This window comes from Mustela nigripes, chromosome 4, assembly GCF_022355385.1.
Source record: "Mustela nigripes isolate SB6536 chromosome 4, MUSNIG.SB6536, whole genome shotgun sequence".
Taxonomy (NCBI): domain Eukaryota; kingdom Metazoa; phylum Chordata; class Mammalia; order Carnivora; family Mustelidae; genus Mustela; species Mustela nigripes.
The window spans coordinates 117523671-117544931 of record NC_081560.1 but is presented as its reverse complement, the minus strand read 5'-3'; the positions used below and the strand labels follow the sequence as shown (position 1 = coordinate 117544931).

Below are 21261 nucleotides of genomic sequence, written 5' to 3'. Positions count from 1 at the left end.
GCCTCAATATTATACCAAACCAGACACATTATTTATATTTTAAAGGGGTAATACTGTGTGATCATTTCTATTACAGGATTATATTCACGTACCTGCATCAAGGAAAACACAGTACGGCTTCCGCACATAAAGAAGCCAAGACTTCAATGAAGGAAGGGTTCAACTCTGGTACAAATCTTCCAGCTGAGGTGGCAACACTATGAGGCCCATGGAGACCATGGTTTGGTTTCCCATGGCTGCCATTAAAATGGGCGTGGTCCACACCCCCAGTCATGGACAGACATCTCTCCTATGTATGTAGGAATTTACTGTGGAAGAGGACAGGTGTCAGTATATGAAAACAAATTCAGACAATCACTCCTAGAACAGAAGTGTGGACCCCACCTGTAGTGGACCAGAAATATATCTTTCTTTCTTGCAACAAGAAGGGCACTTTGGAAAGGAAGGATTCAGAGGAAGCTTCTAGAGAAAATTACAAGCACTGAGCTTTAACAAAGTGAAAACAAGTCAGTCATACTCACTAAACAGAATCCTGGATCTGTAAAAATGTCATCACATGTGTCAAATAATCCCATCAACGACTGAAGTTTCTCACACATGCTTGGGTCCTTTTCTGGTGGAGATGGAAAGGGGGCAGCAGCTGTCAGCCCTAGCTTATACTTTACTTACATGGGGAAAATAATTCAGCTGTGAATTACATTCCAATTGTACATTCCACATGACCCTTCAGAGCAAAGCACAATCTGAGAAACTGGTTAACAACAACCCAAATGTTGACATTTTCATACTCAGATTATATCTCTTCTCTCTCCCAAAGGGTCTTGGAATTCATAAAGGAATCGTGGGCTCACCAGCATAATTCTAAAGCAAAGAGCTATCACCTTCTTCCATTTGTGGCTCTTGGTAGGAAGTAAAGGAGCCAACAACAGCCTACATAGCAACTTCCAGAAAGCACGTCTCTAACTTGGAATCTATATCCTAACTTCCTTCTTGAGCTATTTAAGAGGATGGATCCATATTAGAACACTCATCTTGACTCAGGACAGAGGGTTCTAGAAGGCAGACCATGGAGATGTTCATGTTTTTAAAAACTCAGGTCCTAAGCCCTGTTTTGCAGAATGCAGCTTGTTTTATCTTCAAAAAGACAGAGAATACAGAGCAATAAAACAGGCCCACAGTCATGGCTATTAGAAATATTTTCCCTCCCATGTATCACCTTCCTGATATAAAATTTCTCACTCATTAGAAATGTTTGTACCGCACATGTGTAATCTCTGAGATGTCAAATCTTTCAAGTCCTGTTCCTTGAGAGGATCTGTTAGGCTGGAACCTTGCCAAGGCTGACCCCTGGCTGGCTGCTTTACTACTGACAACTTGCTCTAAAGAGAGTAACTCTGTCTTTGGGTCTACATGGGCAAAGACCTTTGTCTTTTTTTACTCATATACAACTCTCATTAATTTCTAGCTAGTGCTTAAGAGTATTTCATGTTTGTTCATTTTAAAGTTCTATCTGAAAGGATTATTTGAGTTTTGAAAACACTAAAATGGGGCGGGGAGTGGGGCAAGGAGGAGAGCCAACAGAAGACTTCAGCAATATTCATTTCAAGATTTCTTGTTTGTACCTTAAACCCCACGCTGCCAGCAAACTCCTCGAGAATTTCTCAAATGTTGGGGCAGAACAAGAAAGACCCCTCTATCTTGACTTCGTAATAATGGATTGCAAATACATGCTGACGTATTTTGCTTGTACACACATTACAACACACACGCCCCAAATATGCAGGAGTTAAAGAAACACTGATTTGGTCAAACTAGCAAATCTAGACCTGAGATTCATTGACCATTTATTTCTACTTTTACAGATGATGTGGCCAGATGAAATTACTGAGAAATTATCAAAGGCCATCTGCATGGCCTCTATGAATCTTTAAATCTGCGAAGTCATTTAAACATATACTCAGTGCATGAAGGTGTCATCTCTGTGGTGATCTGATCAAGGACTTTAACCTGAGTGTCTAAGACATCCTTCCATTGCAAATGTAATGCGCTCTTGAATTTACTGAACTTTTCATAAGAGTACTAAATATACCTAAACACACAGGCTGAGAAGCACAGACTAGCATCAGCACTTGGACAGTCAGCCCGAGACCCAGAGGGGCTGAGCCTGGACACCCAGCTGGTCTCTGACCCAAGTGTCTGCATGGATATTCAGACACAGAACATCCCAGAGCACAAGATTCTGAAGAAGGATGTTCAGTGTGAAAGAGCCTGATACCTCCGTGAGTTTCAGGGAGTAAAACACTAAGTGAAAATAAATACCACAACAACCGATCTTGCCAATACGCTGTAATCAGTACCACGGAGATGAGAAAGTCAACACAGCACTCTGCTCTCCCTCACAGGAAGGATTTTTGAAGCATCTTTTCCTTTAAGTAGGAGTAACCTCCAGTGACTTTTTAATGGTACCTCAGAGTAGGAAGTGAATCATCCTACAATTTACTGATATCAATGAATCGTTAGTAGTGGTCGTTTTTAATTTCTTAGCAAAATGACAAGAGCTCTATTGCAGGATCTGAGGATCTGATTTTACCTAAATTCCCCCATTTTAATTAATTCAGAGCAGTTGTCATACCAAGCTAAATTAAAATTGTGTCTGAAACACAGGGCAGTATTTGCTGAAAAGAGATTAAGGCTCATTTTGAGGAGTGATTCATACCCAATATGACATTAAATGAGCTAATACTAGCTGATGATACCACAAAAACATCACGGCCCTCCAGCATCCACGGATGAAGGAGTGGGACAGTGACTTCAGGTGCAAAGCTTTTTCACTTTAGCCAACTTCCCGGTGAGGGCAGAGTCTGGCCGCCTTGCAAGGGCTGAATCCCGACACCCCCAGCAAGGTCAGTTTCTGAACGAGCCTGCCAGCGCTTTCTTGAAACACGCACCAGCTTGTCCTACACCTGATCTGTTTGTTTTGTTTTGTTTTTGTTTTTTTCTTTTCTTTTCTTTTTCTTGAAAGGAATAGGGGCCAGGAGAGAAGACAAGAGGGACTTTCCTAAAACCCTTTAAGGGAAGAAAAGCCTCGGATCGCGATTTCAGTCTGAGCAACAATCTTCCAACTTTTCCTGACGTTCAGAGTGAAATCCCAGGAGGGCCGAACCTCTGGACGTGCAGCGGCGTCTTTGGACGGGATCAGCCCGAGCTCTCCCGGGGCCGCAGACTCTGGCCTCGACGAGCTCTGCACCCATCACCCAGCGGAGCCTGACCTGACGCGAGCGCGGAAGGCAGGCTGCACTCCCCGGGAGCGCGAGGGGTCTGGTCTCCCCGAGCTGCGGGGCCTGTCCGGGGCGGGATGCGGGCTCCAGGGCGCGGATTCCGCAGGGCGCGCACTGCAGACGCGCTAATGCAGGACCCGCCGCGCGCGAACCTGGCTCCCGCAGCCCGCACCTCCAGCGCCCGAGAGACACGGCCCCGCCGGCCTGGCCCCTCTCCGGCGCCAGCCCCCTGCCTGTTCTCGAGCGCGCCTAGGCTCCGTCAGAACTTGGGCTGTCCCCAAAAGACTCCGCTCCCGGCAGGAACACCCCAAATACCCAGTTAGCTGTGCTTGCGACTTTGCGGGAGGGAAAAGCCTGGCGAGCCCCGCTGCGGGCGCTGGGACGCGGCGCGCTGCCTCGGGACGCTTCTAACCCGCAACCCGCAGCGGTGCCTCTGCAAACCCGCGCTCAGGAGAGCACGAATCCCAAGAGCCGGGCAAGTTCCCGGAGGACAGGCGTACTCACGAGCTTCCCCCGCCGCCGCCGGGCTCCAGGGCCGCGCCGCCCAGACCAAGAGCATCCCGAGGAAGGCCGCCGTGCCCGGCCCCATGGCCCCGCGCCCTGCTCCCGAGGCGTCCGGCGGCTCAGCGCAGGCCCGCACACAAGCTCCTGGCCCGGGTGGCACCGCCTGCTTGGTGCGCTCCGCCGGCCCGCGCGCTCCGCCGGCCCGCGCGCTCCGCCGGCCCGCGCGCTCCGCCGGCCCGCGCACTCTGCGGGACTGCAGTCCCACCTGCCGCCACACCCACCCCGACGAGACCCGCGCCCACGCTGCGGCCCCGCACGGCCCCGGGCGCCCCTGGCGGCGGCGGGCGGAAGTGCGCGCGGACCCAGGCCTGCCTGTCGCCCCCGCTGTGCTAGGGACCCTGGGGCCCCGCCTCAAGCCAGGCTCACTCATGCGAGGGGCTCCCCGCGACCGCCTCGCCGGCCCGCCGCAGTCCAAGGAGCGTCCACCCTGGCGCAAGGGAACGGTCTCCTGCGGCTTGGGGGTGGGTGCGCGGGTGTGCCTGTGCGCGCGTGTGGGTGTCCCTAGTGGGAAAGGTGAAGCTGGGAGAGAAACAGCTAATCATGTTGGAAGAGGACGTTTACGTGTATGGAAAACTGTTGTAAAGAAGACTTCTTGTCTTCTGAACTCATTTAATGATTCAAGCAAAAACACCTCGCTGTCTCTGGCGGAGATCTGTGGCCACTTCTAGCTCAATAAGTTCCGGGTGTGTGTGTGTGTGTGTGTGTGTGTGTGTGTGTGTGTATATATATATATATATATTTTTTTTTTAAACCCTTCCCCCACTTGAGCTATGGGCCAGCATTTTACTATGGACAGCCCTGCTTGGAGATTTGAGGGCTAAGACGGACAGACAGATAAAACCACAAACTCCACCTTGGCAGAGGGAATGTTGTTTGTTCCAAATGCCATGCCGAGCTGAACTTATACCGAGTAGGTGCGTTGAATAGATTTAATTGAAGAATGAAAGCTTTTGAAACAACTCCTGTCTACTGTATGTGCGTTGCTTTCCACTCAGATTCTCTCATAACAGTTCCCCAAAGAGCATATTTTTTAAATGATGGCGTATTAAAGGAAAAGCATATCAAAGGAGGCGGGGGCTTCACAGCATAAAGATAAAAAACCAGAAGCCCATGGAGGGAGAAGCGTTTCAAGACCTGTGACCTGGAGCTCAGTTGGCAAGTTAGTGGCCTGTCTCCTCCCTGAAAGGGCCCCTAGCAGGTGTAAATCCCGGAGTTACGAGCGTGACGTCACAAATCAATAGGGTCCTAAAACATCCGACTTGTGACAAATGTGCTGAGATGGGGAAACAGGCTCCAAGCATCCTTGTGCCGCCCAAGGTGGCTGGAGTACGAAAGGAACTTTAACCTTTAGCAGACCCCCACTTGCCTGAGAGCACAGCAAGCAGAAAGGTGTTTTTTTATGGTTATTTTGCCTGGGAGGTGGGGAGGACAAAACCAGAAATGGAAAATTTAAATTACTTTGCCAAGAGTATTAACAGCTGTAAGGACTGAGAATTGGACCAAAAACAGAGATTCTGATCTCGACTTTAGGCTTCCTCCACCCTCACTTGGACCCTGGGAATCAGGAACACTCTGCCCTCTCCCGACCCCAGCAAAAGGCGGTGACAACAAAACCTGTTCAGAAGGTGTGTTTAGAACCTTGCAAAAAAGCCACAGGCATTGCAATGACCTTCATTAGACACTTCCCCCCGGGCCTGCCAGGAGTCCTGGGACTGGGACATTTTATTTCTAACTTTGTAAAGCAAATACAAATTAACGATTTACATCAAGAGTCTAATACATTTTTTAAACAACCGATAAACCAAGCATGGTAACTGTGTGTATTCTTAGCCTAAATAAATGCTCACAACGTTCCTCTGAAATAAATACTAAGCCCTGTTGACAGATAGGCTGGACCTCAGAGAGGGTTAGGAGTGTTTCCAGAGTCACACAGCAAGCCAGGATTGGAAGCCAGGTTCACAACTCTGAGAACACCTTCTCACAGAGACAATGTCTCAGCAATGGAGAAGTTGTCACCCTGTGAAAACTATACTCATTTGGAACACTGAAATTAAAAAAACAAACAAACAAATAAACCTGTACTCAGTGGTTCACAGGAAACCAATTTAAAATGCCTTGGTAAGCACCTCAGTAATTGATACCAATAAAGCCAGAAAGGAGAGTGGTGGTAAATCACTTGAGCAGGGATTGGGATGGGTTTTTACAAGTCAGATGAGACCCAGCAACAAGAGGGAGTGAGACCCCTGGGTGGCCTTCTCCCTGCAAAGCACAGCATTGAGATGTTAACAAAAATTCAACTGAGTAAATTTTAAAGTGTATTTGACTTTATTAATTGATTCAGGAATCCAGCAACATCCCATCTAGCAAACCAGAGGGGAATTCCAAAGGGCTCTAGAATGGGAAAGGTTTTTTAAGGATGAGGGAGTCATAAACAGAAAAAGAAAAAATAAAAGAAGGATTATTTGGGGTAGGATCACCTTTCTTAAGGGAAAAGGGGTCTTATTAGGTGGGTTACTTCATCTTGCTTTGGGGGTTGAAGAGAACCCATGTGACAGATTACCTTTATACATTTTTGATGTTGACCAGAGAAGCCTGGATTGATCAGTTAAGACTATATTTCTGGGGGAGGTTGAAACTTTGATTAGGTTAGGTATTAAGCCCTGGTTTGGTGGCTTGGTCTAGTATAAATCACTCCATTTGGGGCTTGTGGTTTTCTTTTTAAAAGGATGCTGGACCAGGGCACCTGGGTAGCTCAGTTTGTTAAGTGTCTGCATTGGTCTCAGGTCATGATCCCAGAATCTTAGGATCGGGGCCCAAGTGGGAATCCCTGCTCAGCAGAGAGTCTGGCTCTCCCTCTTCCTCTGCCACTCCCTCTGATTGTGCTCTCTCTCTCTCTCTCTCTGTAAAATAAATAAATAAAATCTTAAAAAAAATAAAAGAATGCCAGACTGGACATCAGCACTGGGGTCACGGCATGACCTCCCAGAACAAGGGCAGCCAGGGTGTGCACTTCCCAGAGCAGAGCCCTACGAGCATGTGACCCGTGCGGTGTATCCATTCCTCCCTCTCTGGCTGTGTCCTCCAGGAGGAGACTGAGTGGCTTGTTTTTCAGTTGTTTGGTTTGTGTCATGGGAACCACAGCCTGACCTAGAACCATGAGGGAATCTTGGGTTTAAAGGCCCCACAGAAGTCTGGAGACTGCAGTGCAGACCAGCTGCAGAGACACCTTGGGAGCCGGCAACAGCCTTGGGCCCTTGCCAGCTGCTCAACACCTGGGAGACTCAGCCTCCTGGTCTGTTCCATAAGGTCCTCTCCATGGAGGGCTCTGGATCAGGCAGGCATGTCGCTGGGAGCTCTGGGCTGGGAGAAGAGGGCATGCCAGCCCAGGGACCACCAACAACTGGGAGCTAATGCATTCCATTCCCTGACCCTTCTCTGTAGCTCTTTGCTATTTTAAGTAGGAAAGATGAAAAAAAATGTGGAGATGGAATCTGGTACATTGCTAGAGCTGATGATTCAGACCCCCAGACTGTGCGTGCACACGGCCATCAGAGTTTGTACCAAACTCAAAAGAGAACTTAATCTCAGCATGAGTCACAACAGAAGGTAAGAAATGACTGCTCACGTTTGGAGTGGTGTAGACGCTTGTGTATGTCACTGCACACAGGCTGTCTATGGAAATACTCGAAGGGAAACCAAGCCCCTAGCATTTCCTGCCAATGTCCTCTGTTCTCCCTGAACACCTGGGTCCCCTCTGTCCTTGAGCGGAGGAATGACCAATTTGCCCACCACAGTGAAGATTCTTCTGAAGCCTGTCCACAGACTGAAACATGATGCCATTAATTCCTCTCTCCATTCAGCAATTTCTTCCCTATAAATTCTTATTTCTGCATGTTTTATTTAAGTCTAGAAATACATTTAACTTTACCCTCATAGTGAGAACAGATTTGTCATTAAACCCTCTGAAAGTTAGAATACTGTGAATAAAATATAATAGTATTTATATTAGGAGTGATTTTTCCCATAAGCCCCTGAGCAACAAATCCTGAAGAACAATTATCGAGAAACAGATTCCAGCGAGAATAAATGTCCCACATGTGATATAGGGCATACTGCACAGTATCTTTCCAGGTTCTCTCTGATGAGCTGTGTTCCATGTAATTAGTCCTTGGAAAGCCGGGGTTTTAACAGCCAAAGGGTTGTGCATCTGATTACATAAATCTCAGCTACAAGAGAAGTCAACCTCATACTTCTTACAAATTCAGTCTGCTTCAACCCGGTAGGACCCTTTGTGACGACCACTGGTGTCTAAGACAACCTAAAATAATCTCCCACCAAGAACTTGGAGTATAAAAACAATACTGTGTGGTATTCCCCAGAGTACCACATAATTACTCCCAGATCATCACACACAGTTTCCCTGATGTTCTGGCTTGGATGGAATCAGAGAAGCTTAAAATTAAGATGGCCCCCAGAGTCAGGCAGCGAGCACTCCCCCAGTTCAGGCACTACTTTCCTCAACAGCAATCCTTCACGTGCCAATGGATGGCAAAGGCCAAAGCACACCCTTGAGAAAGAAGGCAGATGCTAGGATTTCCTCCAGTCACAACCCACTGGCAGATACATTCATGGAGTCAATGACATGAGTTTCCACAAACAGTTATCTCTTCTTCTTTTTTAAAAAAATTACAGAGATCTATTTGTACATTTGCAACCAAATTTCTAATTTTAAGGAAGGCATGAAAGCTACCTCTGATTTTTTTCCTTACTTCTTTAGGGCCAGGAGGAAGGAGGCAGCTTGGAATGTATTTAAAAAGTTTTTTTTTTTTTTTTTCCACTTAAGATTAAAATCAACATCTGAGCTTGGCATAAGAATTTTTAGAGTCCTCCTACCGGAAGGGGCACGATTTTGAAATATAATTGTATATATTCAAACTCTAAATTATATATCTTTCAATATGGAAAGTGAAAATAAATAAATAAATTAAAAAAAGAATCCATTTGTGTTGAGAGATTCATTGCTAAATGAGCTTTTAGGGCAAAATCAGATGCCAGTTAATATACTGCAGTTTGACGAGAGTTTGGATAGAACCCAAAAGGGAGTTTAACATTTTTATGAGTTTAGCTATTGAAATTGTTAGGCTTAATGGTGAAAAGTTAAGAAACTCCTTTCTTCAGAAGCACATACTTAATCTCTAAATCATGGTCACCACAAACAAGTTAAGAAAATGTTAAAAAAAAAAAAAAAAAGGTGCCTGGGTGGCTCAGTCCATTGAGTGACTGCTTTCAGCTCAGGTCAGGACTGAGTCCCAGGATTCAGTCCCACATGGGGCTTCCTGCTCAGCAGGATGTCTGCTTCTCCTCTGACATTCCCCCTCTCATGGTCCCTCACTGTCTCTCTCTCCCTCCCAAATAAACAAATTAAATGTTTTGTAATGTAAAAAAAAAAAAATTGAAGAAAGAAGAGAAAAGAAAATGTGGGCAGTGTGAAGTCTTGATTTTATTGCAGGGTAAGACAAGTAATAATGACATCTTGAGCATCCAATTCGAGGTATAAAACACACTTTCTAAATTTAGTTGAGAATAGAATTGGCTCTGGTCTCAGTGGGACGTCTACCAGAAGGCCCTGATAGTGCCTCTATACCATGTTTTATATCCTGCCATCAGGAATCATAAAGTTTGCTCTTCAGAAAGTCAGGAAGCATGAACATTGCTGCATTTTTTTTCTCTTTTAGGTTGATACTTGGATAAGAAATTGTATTGGTTCTATCCTTTGTTGTTGTTGTTAAAAGGTTTAATGTGCTTTAAGGAAATGATGCTCATAAATGCAATTTATATTGTTGTAATCACTGGTGATGAAATGTTACCATTTTTGATAAATTTGTATTTGAAACTTATTTTGACAATAAAGCATGCTCCAAACTGTGTCAAATTTAAGAATACTGAGACTCACCATAATAATAATAATAATAATAATAATAATAATAATAGTAGAAGGACAGGGAATAATAAACATTGGTGAAGAAGTAAATAAACTAGGAGTCCTTGCCCATCCCTGGTGGGAATGTAACCTGGCACAGCTGCTTTGGGATGTCTGCTTTGGGACACAGTATGGGGGTTCTTCCAGTGATTAAATATGGAGTGACTATAACAGTGTGACTACCAGCTACACATGTGAGAGATAAGAAAACGTGCCCCCACACGAACTTGAACACAAATGTTTGTAGCAGTATTACTCACAAGAGCCAAAAGGTGAAGACAACCCAGATGCCCATCAACATATGAGTGGATAAACAAAATGTGGTCTATGCAGACAATTAAATACTATCTCACCTTTAATAGCAAGGAACTTCTGATGTATGCTCCAACATGTGAAAACCCTGAAGGCATCATGCTGAGTTAAACAAGCCGGATATGATCCCACTTCTCTAAGAGACAAGTGAAGAGACAGAAATTAGATTAGTGATCACCAGAGGCTGTGAGGAGGGAACATAGAGAAACAGTGGTTCATGCATACAGAGTTTCAGCTGGGGAAGATGAGAAAGTTCTGGAAGGTATGGTGGTGAAGGTTGCACAGCATCGTGAATGAAATGCCCCCAAATTACATGCCTAAAAATGATTACAATGGTGAACTTCATGTTATGCATATTGTATCCCAGAAAAAAAAAATAAGAAAGAAAATATAGCTTCGTCGATACAAAAGTTGTAGCTTTAGTAGACTTACAGAACTTGATTTGGATGAATTTCAGTCATTAAAATGTTGAGTGGGGAAGAAATACTACTGAAGTGTTTGGAGGAACCCTGAAAACATGCTAAGTGAAGGTCGGCCCCAAGGACCACGTGTAATATAAGCCCATTGATAAGAGTTTCTCAGTAAAGACAAGTCTATAGAGACAGAAACTAGACTATCTCTTGCTTAGGGCTGGGCGGGGGGAGAGGGAATAGAAGAACAAGAGGATAACAGTTAAGGGGATTGCAGACAGAAATGTGACTGACAAAACATCCATAAGCTGCTCATCAGTTCGTTACTCCTAGTAATGCTGTTGAACAGCCTCAGACCTCAGCAGGAGACACCGCCAGACTGAGCCTCCCAGGCTCAAGGCCACGGCGGGCTCAAGCAGGTGTTCCTGTCTCACCTCGCCGGTGTTGGGGATGCCGGATGTTGGCCGATCTAGAATGGCCCCAACTGGGATGCTTCAACAAGCCCAGCCAACAAGCCCAGCACCTCTTACAATGGGATGTGGAAGCAAGAGGAGATGCAGGAGAAGATGCAAGTCTGCTCCAAGCCCTTCCTCCAGCACCTTGGTGAGCACTCCATTGACCAAAGCAAATCTCACAGCCAAAGGCAGATTCAAGAGCCAGGATGGCAGATAAAGGTTCAACTTCATATTCTCCCCATTTCTACGTACCATTGTATCCGGAACTTTGAGATGTCTTGCTTTCTTTCCATCTCATTTAATTTAAATATTAGTCGCATTTAACACTTTTATAATTCAGCTTGAACAATAGCCGCATAATTCAGGTAGGTGGAAAAGCGAATCGAATTTGCAACAGAGAGCTCTGAAATGCCTCTGGACAATGCTGTAGGTGCCATGAGCCTAGACTGTGTCTGGTACCTTCTCCTTAAGTCATCTGTGTAGCAGATGTCCTGGCTGCAAGTGTGTTCACAGCAAGCATTTTTGCTGCACAACCAGCAGAGAAGCAATTTTGCCATAAAAAATTTAAAGGACTAAAAAAAATGGTCAGATAACAGTTTGGTTTGACAGTTTGGTTTCATGTCTCCATTGACATGCTGCTCTCATCGTCACAGCATGTAAATCTTAACCCCCACAGTGGCCCATGCATGGAGTGGCACGAATCCGAACCAACATTGCCCGTAGAGCTTTGGAACGTCTGTTGATGGACATACATTGGCAATAAGCCAAGAGCAAACAACAGTGTGGAAGGCTTTCACACATGCCACAGAACTCAGTTACAAATATGTGTCCTGGTCTTTGGAAACTGATACTCCTCTTAATGAAGGACAGAATTTTAGTGGGAAAAAAAATGTGATACCCAATGAGGAGACAACTTGACAGGCAAAAAAAAGAGAAAAAAAAAAGTATGAACAAAGACATTAAAGACAAGTGTTTAGGTACAATCCAGAAAATCAAGTAAGTTATATGCAGTGTTGCCATGAATCTACACACATTTTAAGTGTATTCAAATATTTTGCACTTCACATCAAAGTGTTTTGAATTTTGCTATGGATTTTTCATGTTTCGTGTTTCCTTTTCAATGATTGTGTCTCTTTCATTTTTTGTGATTTTATCTTTTATGGCAAAATAGCCTTATGGCCAATTAGGAACATGGCAGAAGTGTTTGCTGCGAAAAGACTCATGGCCAAGATGTTTCTGGTGAAACTACGGAGAGCCCAGCTTGATGACTTGCCTTTTAATTATAGGAAATTTTTGCTTTTGCAAAGATAACTACTTTTGTTAAAGTGCTTTTCTAAATATTCTTCTCTTATCACTGAAATGCATGCCTGTATGCACAAAGAATAATTGGAATAGGAAAATGTTAATAATGACCCATAGCCCGCACACACACACACACACACACACACACACACACACACCCTGCTCTTGCCTGTGGATGAAAAGTACCAGGTCACTGATGAAACAGATGATAACTCTTTCTTTATGCACACTTATAAGACTGGGTTCATTTTATTTGTGTTGTAATTATCCTGTGACATTACTCTGCATCTCATTCTGGGTTTGCACATCTTATTTCCAGAGAGTGGCTTCATATTTGGAGAATGAAATCCTTTTCTGGCCTGTCAGTTTAAAACGACTTTGAATTGTAATTGAATCTCACATGGTCTGTCTTTAACACACTCTTTTTTGTTGTTACATCGTGATGGACTGTTACAGCATGATGGACTATATCAGTCCCATGAATTATGTAACAAATGGCCACCTGTATAGCACTGGGCACACTTTCTATCCACAGGCAATATCAGAAGAAATGATTATATCAGCTGTGGCTGATTTAGAAAAGTGTGATTTAAAAGTGGTGCCTCGAAGTAGGGCTTAAGAAATTGTTCCTGCCAGAAAATACAGCAGGCTCTGCTTCTTACTTCCCTCCCCCTTCCACGTGTTTCAATTACCAGGAAGGTTAATGGTGCCAAACAACAGAGGTATGAAGGCGCCTTTCATTACCTTCAGCGTCAGAAGCCCCCCGAGCCTCTTTGCCTTCCCTCAGTGTTTATGGGGAAAGACAGAGTGTTCTCTCACGCCAGAGAACATGAGAACTAACTTCTCACAGCCAAGCAGAACTTTGCCAACATTTTCTGGAAAACAATTCTATCCCTTTCAGAGCCACCCTGGAATGTAATTTGAGCTCGAGTACAAAGCAGAACGTCCTTTAAGATGAGCTATGAAATCCCTTAATCTTGTGAAATCAGCAAACTGCCTTCTACATTCTCCCACACATGGTCTCCAACAATGCCTTAGTTACTAATCAACTAGAGTAGGCAAGTAGGGTGTCTCTGAAATTTTTATACTGAATTAACAAAAATAATTGGGATGTTAGAGATGAGAGGGCCGTGATGGGCAGAATCTGCCAAGGCGTCTGCAGCATACCATGATGCTGTCACCGCCGATGTGTAAAGCATCTTAATGCTGTCCTTTGTGCCCTCTCCTCCTGAAATACTGCCCTCCATGCAGCCTCCACTGGGATTAACCTTACATAGAAATAATCAGTACCTGTGAGCAGGGCAGGTTTTCAGGGAATGGAAATGAACTTCTGAACCCTGTAATTTCTCTTGTTTCAGCACAGACTTGCTTATACTTAGCATAAGATAAAAACCTTGTTTCCTTTTCCTCATTATCGTTTTGAACACAGAACAAAGGCAACTCACATAACAAAGGCAACTCACTGAAAGGTAGGTGGTGTTGCCTTAAAATCTCCCTCCTCAGATCCTTAGCTTTGGTCTGGGGAAGGACATCAAGCCCCAAGGAAGGGTGATGCGTGTAAAGAAAAGATCACTGGGGGCGCCTGGGTGGCTCAGTGGGTTGGGCCTCTGCCTTCAGCTCGGGTCATGATCTCAGGGTTCTGGGATCGAGTCCCACATCGGGCTCTCTGCTCGGCGGGGAGCCTGCTTCCTCCTCTCTCTCTGCCTCCCTCTCTGCCTACTTGTGATCTCTGTCAAATAAATAAATAAAATCTTTAAAAAAAAAAAAAAAAAAAAAAAAAAAAAAAAAAAAAGAAAAGATCACTGGAGTAGGGTTGCCAGGGAAAATGCAGCACACCTACGTAAATCTGAGTTGCAGAGAATCACATAGTTTGGAGGACATATGTGTGCTAGACATAAATCTGCTAACTCTACATCAGGTGTGCTGAGGAGATGATCTTTAAAAAAGAGGTCATGGAGAGCATCAGAGATTAACACGATACTTTACAGTTCTGTCTAGGGCCAAGGTCAGTGAACTCTGGCCCGAGGGCCAAATCTGGTTTGCCTCTGTCTTAATAATGTTTTCCTGAGGAGCTCCTGAGTGGCTCAGATGGTTGAGCACCTGCCTTTGGCTCAGGTCATGACCCCAGAGTCCTAAGATTGAGCCCCACATTGGGTTCTCTGCTCAGTGGGGGGCCTGCTTGAGATTCTCTCCCTCTCCTTCTTCGGCTCCTGCCCCCGCTTGCATGCACACTCTCTCTAAATAAATAAGTAATAACATCTTTTAAAAAATGATGTTTGGCTCAGTTGTTAAGCATCTGCCTTCAGCTCAGGTCATGATCCTGGGGTCCTGGGATCCATATGCACACTGGGCTCCCTGTTTGTTGGGAAGCCTGCTTCTCCCTCTCCTGATACCCCTGCTTTTATTCCCTTCCTCACTGTCTCTCTCTCTGTCTGCCAAATAAATAAATAAAATCTTTTAAAAAATAAAAAACAAACAAACTTAAAGTAAAATTAAAAATTAAAAAATGATATTTTACTGGAGATGCACTCACATGCAGTCATTGGGTATAGTCTAGGGCTGTTCTCATCCCACAATGCCAGAATTCAGTAGTTACAACAGATACAATATGTCCTCCAGGGCCTAAAATATATACCATCTGACCCTTTACAGAAAAGGTTAACCAAACTTTTTTCTCAGAAAAAAATCCCTAAATGACAACTGCCATCCTAAATACTTACCATTCTCATCTCTGATGAAATGTTCCTTTCCATAGGCATGCTTGTGACTTCGAAGCTGAAAATCTGTTAGGTTATTAAATACATAATACTGTTTTACTCATTGGAATTAATCATAAGAAAATCAGGTTACTTCAAGAAAAACAGCTTTTTGAGAAATTTTTATACATGTCAACAATTGTGTTTCAGAACTCCAGATGGCCTCACCGCAAACTTATTTCTCAGCACAGTGAAGCAGAGAATATTATTATGGAAGATTCAGGGAAATCCAATCCACCCACCAACTAGGTCTTCCAATCTTCAGAAGAATATTTCCTACCCAATGTGGTTCAAAGTGGCTTGAAGAGATTGTTGAATTCCCACATGGATAACTATGGTTCTGAAGAATGAAAGAATTACAGAATTAATCTCCAAACAGTGAGAAGAAAAGCTGGGCTCACAAAGTCTATAACGTGCCAGTGAGTAGCTGAAAGGAAGTTACTCCTTCCTTGGGATTTTTGGAAAGTTGGATTTTTTTAAAATTTAATTTATTTTTCAGTGTTCCAGAATTCACTGTTTATGCACCACACCTAGTTCTCCATGCAATAGGTTCCCTCCTTAGTACCCACCACCAGGAAAGTCATATTTTATTCCTCAGAACCAACACATGGTTGAAGACACTTGGTGGGTGGATAATGTGAGAAGGGTCTGGGGACCAAAGTCACCCCCTAGTGTGGGTACACATGGCAGATAGAAACAAGACAAAGGGCTCACAGCAGCCCAGGTTTGAGAACCTAGATTGCAGATAAAGAGTGTAGAGAAGAAAATTCCATTTCTATTCGACCTGTAAGAGGTGTGCATTTAATTTTCAGATTGTGACGTGTCCAGAGCAGGAACAAGTCTAGACTGTCATGCCTGACTGTGCAGCAGCTGCCAGGGCTCCCCAACACAGCAGCTACAAGGTGACAGTAAAGGGGAGAGCCCAGACCACTGCCAGTGCCATGGCCACAGACTGAAGAACACACATGAGGGGTTTCCTGAGGTGTATGGTAAATAACCCCTCGGGCAACTCCTCCAGGCCATGACCTAGATTGTATACAAGAAGCAAGAAGAAATAAAGAAAGCTGCCGGTCAGCACTGGGCAGAGAGGGCCAGATCAGTTCCAGCAGACGTGAGGTTCCTGAGTGGGGCTCTGTGGACAAAGATGGTACGTAGTCCAACAAGCCTTGACATGGTGCCTTGTTGCTCTGGGCCTCACCAGAGTGCTGCAAACCTCAGTTGGCACACGCCCAATGTGAAAATAAAATCACCTGTCTTTTATAAAAATTCTTCATGGAAAATGGCCAGGGCCAGTAAGATAATGATAATTCCATAAATGCATGTTATTAGTAATAGGAATAACCATAAGAGTCTCCTAAGAACATATTTAATAACCTAATACATTTTGGGTCACCCACATCTACCCCAAGTATTTAATCTATCCTACCATAGCTTCTATTCTGTAGTGTCCCTTGCCTATGGACGGCAGGATAAAATGTTAGGGGTTTGGGTCCTACAGTCCTATAGTTTCTAGTTGTTACAGATGGATGTTCCTCAAGAGTATTTTTGTATGAATAAACAATTAAAAGTGAGAAACATTCCTATGAAATGCAGATTAACTACTAAAGTGTGAGGAATTCTAATTTAAAAATGAAAGAGAAGTGAGACTTTGACCAAGGTACTTTTCAGAAGCCACTATAAGACCTTTTCACAATGGGAAATTCTAAGCTGTGATACAAACATTCCCTGGAAATAACAACTGGCAAAAAGAACTGCAACTAAACATGACATCTCCCAACCAAACACATTCCTTAATAATTACATCAGCATGGAATAGGGAAATTATCAGATGGTACTAGAATTTGTCAGTTGGTAATTTCTCAGTGAAGCACACCTGAGTTAATCAAACCTCCAGCATCAAGCAAGAAGACCATCTTGACAGACTATTAGCCATAGTCAGATGCAGGGATGTGGGAGTATATTTGTAGGGTTTGGAGTGTGAACTCAAATAGTTTAAGGTGGATTTTTCAAGATGGGAATCTGGCTGGGTTTGGGAAAATCTTATGACATAAGAGTAATGATTTGGAGGCTCATTAAGAGGCATAAAGACAATTTAGTAGAAAAGGGATGGAATTTTCAAGAACTAGTACTGGAGCAATTTGATCCTTATGTCAACTTTTTAAAAATAAACTTCCATTTATATTTCATACTTTATACAAAAACGAGCTCAAAATGGATCATAGACCTAAATTTAAAAGTTAAGCAATACAGGGGCACCTGGGTGGCTCAGTGGGCTAAGCCTCTGCCTTTGGCTCGGGTCATGATCCCAGAGTCCTGGGATCGAGCCCCACATTGGGCTCTCTGCTCGGCGGGGAGCCTGCTTCCTCCTCTCTCTCTCTGTCCACCTCTCTGCCTACTTGTGATCTCTGTCAGTCAGATAAATAAATAAAATATTAAAAAAAAAAAAGTTAAGCAATACAACTCCTGGAAGAAAATATAGGAGAAAAATTTTATGACCTTGAATTAAGAAAAAAATATATGTATATATTTAATATTGTTTTATGTTAGTCACCGTACAGTGCGCCATTAGTTTTTGATGTTGTGTTCCATGATTCCTTGTTTGCATAGAACACCCAGTGCTCCACGCAATCTGTGCCCTCCTTAATACCCACCGCCAGGCCAACCCATCCCCCACCCCTGCCCCTCCAAAACACTCATTTTGTTTCCCGGAGTCTATAGTCTCTCATGGTTCATTTCCCCCTTCAACCTCTCCCCCTTTATTTTCCCCTTCCTTCTCCTAATGCCCTCCATGCTATTCCTTATGCTCCACAAATCAGTGAGACCCTATGATAATTGACTCTCTCTGCTTGACTTACTTCACACAACATAATCTCCTCCAGTCCCATCTATGTTGATGTTTAATTTGTTTTTTCATCCTTTCTGATGGCTGAGTAATATTCCATTGTGTATATGGATCACATCTTCTTTATCCATTCATCTGCTGAAGGTTATCTTGGCTCTTTCCACATTTTAGCTATTGTAGACATTTCTTCCATGAACATTGGGGTGCATATGGCTCTGCCTTTCACCACATCTCTATCTTTGGGATAAATATCCAGTAGTGCAATTGCTGGGTCATAAGGCAGCTCTATTTTAATTTTTTAAGGAACCTCCTTTAAAAAGCCACTGATTTCCATTTCCAAAGTTGTACCAACTTGCATTTCCACCAACAGTGTAAGAGGGTTCCCTTTTCTCCACAACTTGTCCGACATTTGTTGTTCCTTGGTATTAGGCAAATATTTCTTAGATATGACACCAAAATCACTACATATAAGAAAAGTCAATAAATTAGATTTTACCAAGATGAAAAAGTCTGTTCTTTGAAAAAAGCGGTCAGTTAGGAAAATAAGAACAGAAATCATGAACCAGTCAAAGATACTCACAAGTAACAGATTTGATTTTTTAAAAACTCGATACATAAATAACTCTTCAAACACAATAATAAAATCTGAACAGACCAGTTTCTGGTGAGAAGACTACAATAGTATACAAAAGCCACCCAACAACAACAACAACAAAGTCCAGGACCAGACAGTTTCATTGGTGAATTATACTGAACATTCAAAGAAGAATAATACCAATCCTCAATCTCTTCAAAAAACAGAAATGAAGGGAACACTTCTCAATTCATTTTACAAAAAATAAAGTCCCCTGATACCAAAACCAGACAAGGATGTATATCAAAATGTATATCAAAAATGTCAATATCCCTGATGAATATGGACAGAAAAATTCTCAAAAAAAATTAACAAAGCAAATGGAACAACACATGAAAGGGATCATACATCATGACAAGCTGTTAATATTCCAGGTGCAAGACAGCACAGTACCTGCAAACCAATCCATGCACTTCATCACATTATCAAAGTGATGGGCAGACAATCACATGGCCTCCCAGTAGATGTAGCAGAAACATGTGACAGTGCAACATCCATTCGTGATCAGTGTCTCAGCAAAATGGACCTGGAAGGAGCGTAGCTTGACAAAGACAGGATGAACCTTAAGGACACCATGCCGTCACAGTAAATGCAACAGAGAGATGCAAAAAACCGAATGATCTCATTTACATGGAGTCTGAAAGCAACAGACACCAAAACAGGAGCTCGTGCATCTGGAGAACAGATTGGGGCTGCCAGAATGAGGGACTGTGTGGGAGGAGCAGGCAAAGAGGGGTCAAGACCCACAAATTTCCAGGTGTAAAATAACTTAAGTCCCGGGCACGTGATGTACAGCATGTAGATTATGCTCGATAATGCTGTGTCATAGATTTGGAAGTTGCTGAGAAAGCAACTCATGAGGGGCGTCTGGGTGACTCAGTCAGCGGGCGCCTGACTCAGCACCACCGCTCAGGTCCTGATCTCATGGGCTGTGGCATCCAGCCCCGGTGGAGTGGCTGTGTGGGCTCCTCACTCAGCAGGGAGTCTGCTTGAGATTCTCTCTTTCCCTTCCCCTCTGCCCCTCCGCCCACTGGAAAGTAAATAAGTAACTCTCAAAGGAAAAAAAAAAAAAAGTAAGTAAATTTTTAAAGTTCTCCTCCCAGGAAAAAGAAAACTGTGTGCACTCTGTGTGGTGTAGGTTTAAACTAGATTTAGTATGATGACCACTCTACAATAAGTACAAATATTGAATCATTCTTGTATACATCTGAAGCTAATATAAGGTCAAAGTGTATCAATTATGCCTCAATAAAAAAGCATAATCGGGGTGCCTGGGTGGCTCAGTGGATTAAGCCACTGCCTTTGGCTCAGTTCATGATCCCAGGGTCCTGGGATTGAGCCTCCCATTGGGTTCTCTGCTCAGCGGGAAGCCTGCTTCCTCCTCTCTCTCTCTCTGCCTGCCTCTCTGCCTACTTGTGATTTCTGTCTGTCAAATAAATAAATAAAAATCTTAAAAAAAAGTAATAATTGAACAACCAAACTTTTCAAAAAAGGGGACAACTTTGAAGAGAAGCTTCCCCCAAGATGGATAGAGTGCTGACTAGCACAGGAAAATATGCTCAGAGTCACATATGTTGGGGAGATGCAAAGAACATTCACAATGGAATTACGTTATAGACACGCGTACCAGCTACAACTAAACAGGCAGATGACGGGGCGCCCAGGGCTCAGTTGCTGAAGGGTCTGCCTTCTGCTCAGGTCATGATAGGATCAGCCAACCCTGGGTTCCTGTTCAGTGTGGACCCTGCTCCTCCCTCTGTCACTCCCCCTGCTCATGCTCTTGCTTTCTCTCTCTTAGACGATAGCAAATGTTTGTGTTTTTTTATAACTAGCCCAACCTGGGAACAACACAAACATCTGTCAATAGATGAAGTATTCCTCAGTACATAAATTGGGGTGTATGTACAGTGGAATGCTCAACAGTAAAAATACATGTGTAGACAAGCACAAGGAGAGGAGGAGTCACAACATCCTCACCCATGGTATTTGTGACTCCGTGTCAAATTCTCCATGCAACACAAACCAAACTACAGCATAGAAAGTAGATCAGTCCTGGTCCACTGATGAGTATGGCAAGGACAGGGAGCAGAAATGTTTATAAAGGAACAAGAAATATCTTTGGGGAGATAGTTATATATTCATTTTCTAGATTGTGAAAATGATGCTTATACATATACCCATATATAAAAAAATTGTCAAATCACACACTTCAAAACATGTGACTTAGTTCATTTCAATTATACCTTACTGAAGTTGCTTAGAAAGAAATACTTTCTTACCAAAAAAAAAAAAAAAAAGAGAGAGAGAGAGAGAGAGAATGTAAAATATTAGCCAATGAGCATTATGATTTTTACTGTTGGAATTCCCAAAGGCACATGGTCAGATGGTACTTCTTCAGTGAGGTGTTCCAAGGTGTCCTCTGTGCTGTGGGAAAACAAAACAAAACAAAACAACTTCCTAAGAAACATTTCAAGGCACCAGGTTACACACCCCACTTATTCTTTCTGCACTATGCTGTTCTACCACCACACACACACCGATAGCATAAAAGGAGAGAGAAGACCTGGAGTCCAACAGTGGCATAGAGAAGGAGCAGCCTGTCCCATGGCTCCTGAGCAACCCAGCCCAGGGTGCTAATGGAAAAGCGGCTGTAGAGTCTGTCTTACACTTAGAAAAACAAACCACCACACTAAGCACAAATTTGTAGAATTCTAGCACTAAAATGAAA

General features: G+C 43.6%; 1 protein-coding gene across 1 annotated transcript in view; it reads right to left on the bottom strand.

The window, feature by feature from the left end:
- Positions 1-3958, bottom strand: part of LOC132015180 (contactin-associated protein-like 3) — an 88628-nt gene extending 84670 nt beyond the window's left edge. Inside the window, exon 1 of the mRNA XM_059395806.1 lies at positions 3783-3958. Coding sequence (XP_059251789.1) covers positions 3783-3867 — 85 coding nt within the window. The 5' untranslated portion in view covers positions 3868-3958. The remainder of the gene's footprint in view (positions 1-3782) is intronic.
- Positions 3959-21261: the final 17303 nt, after the last annotated feature.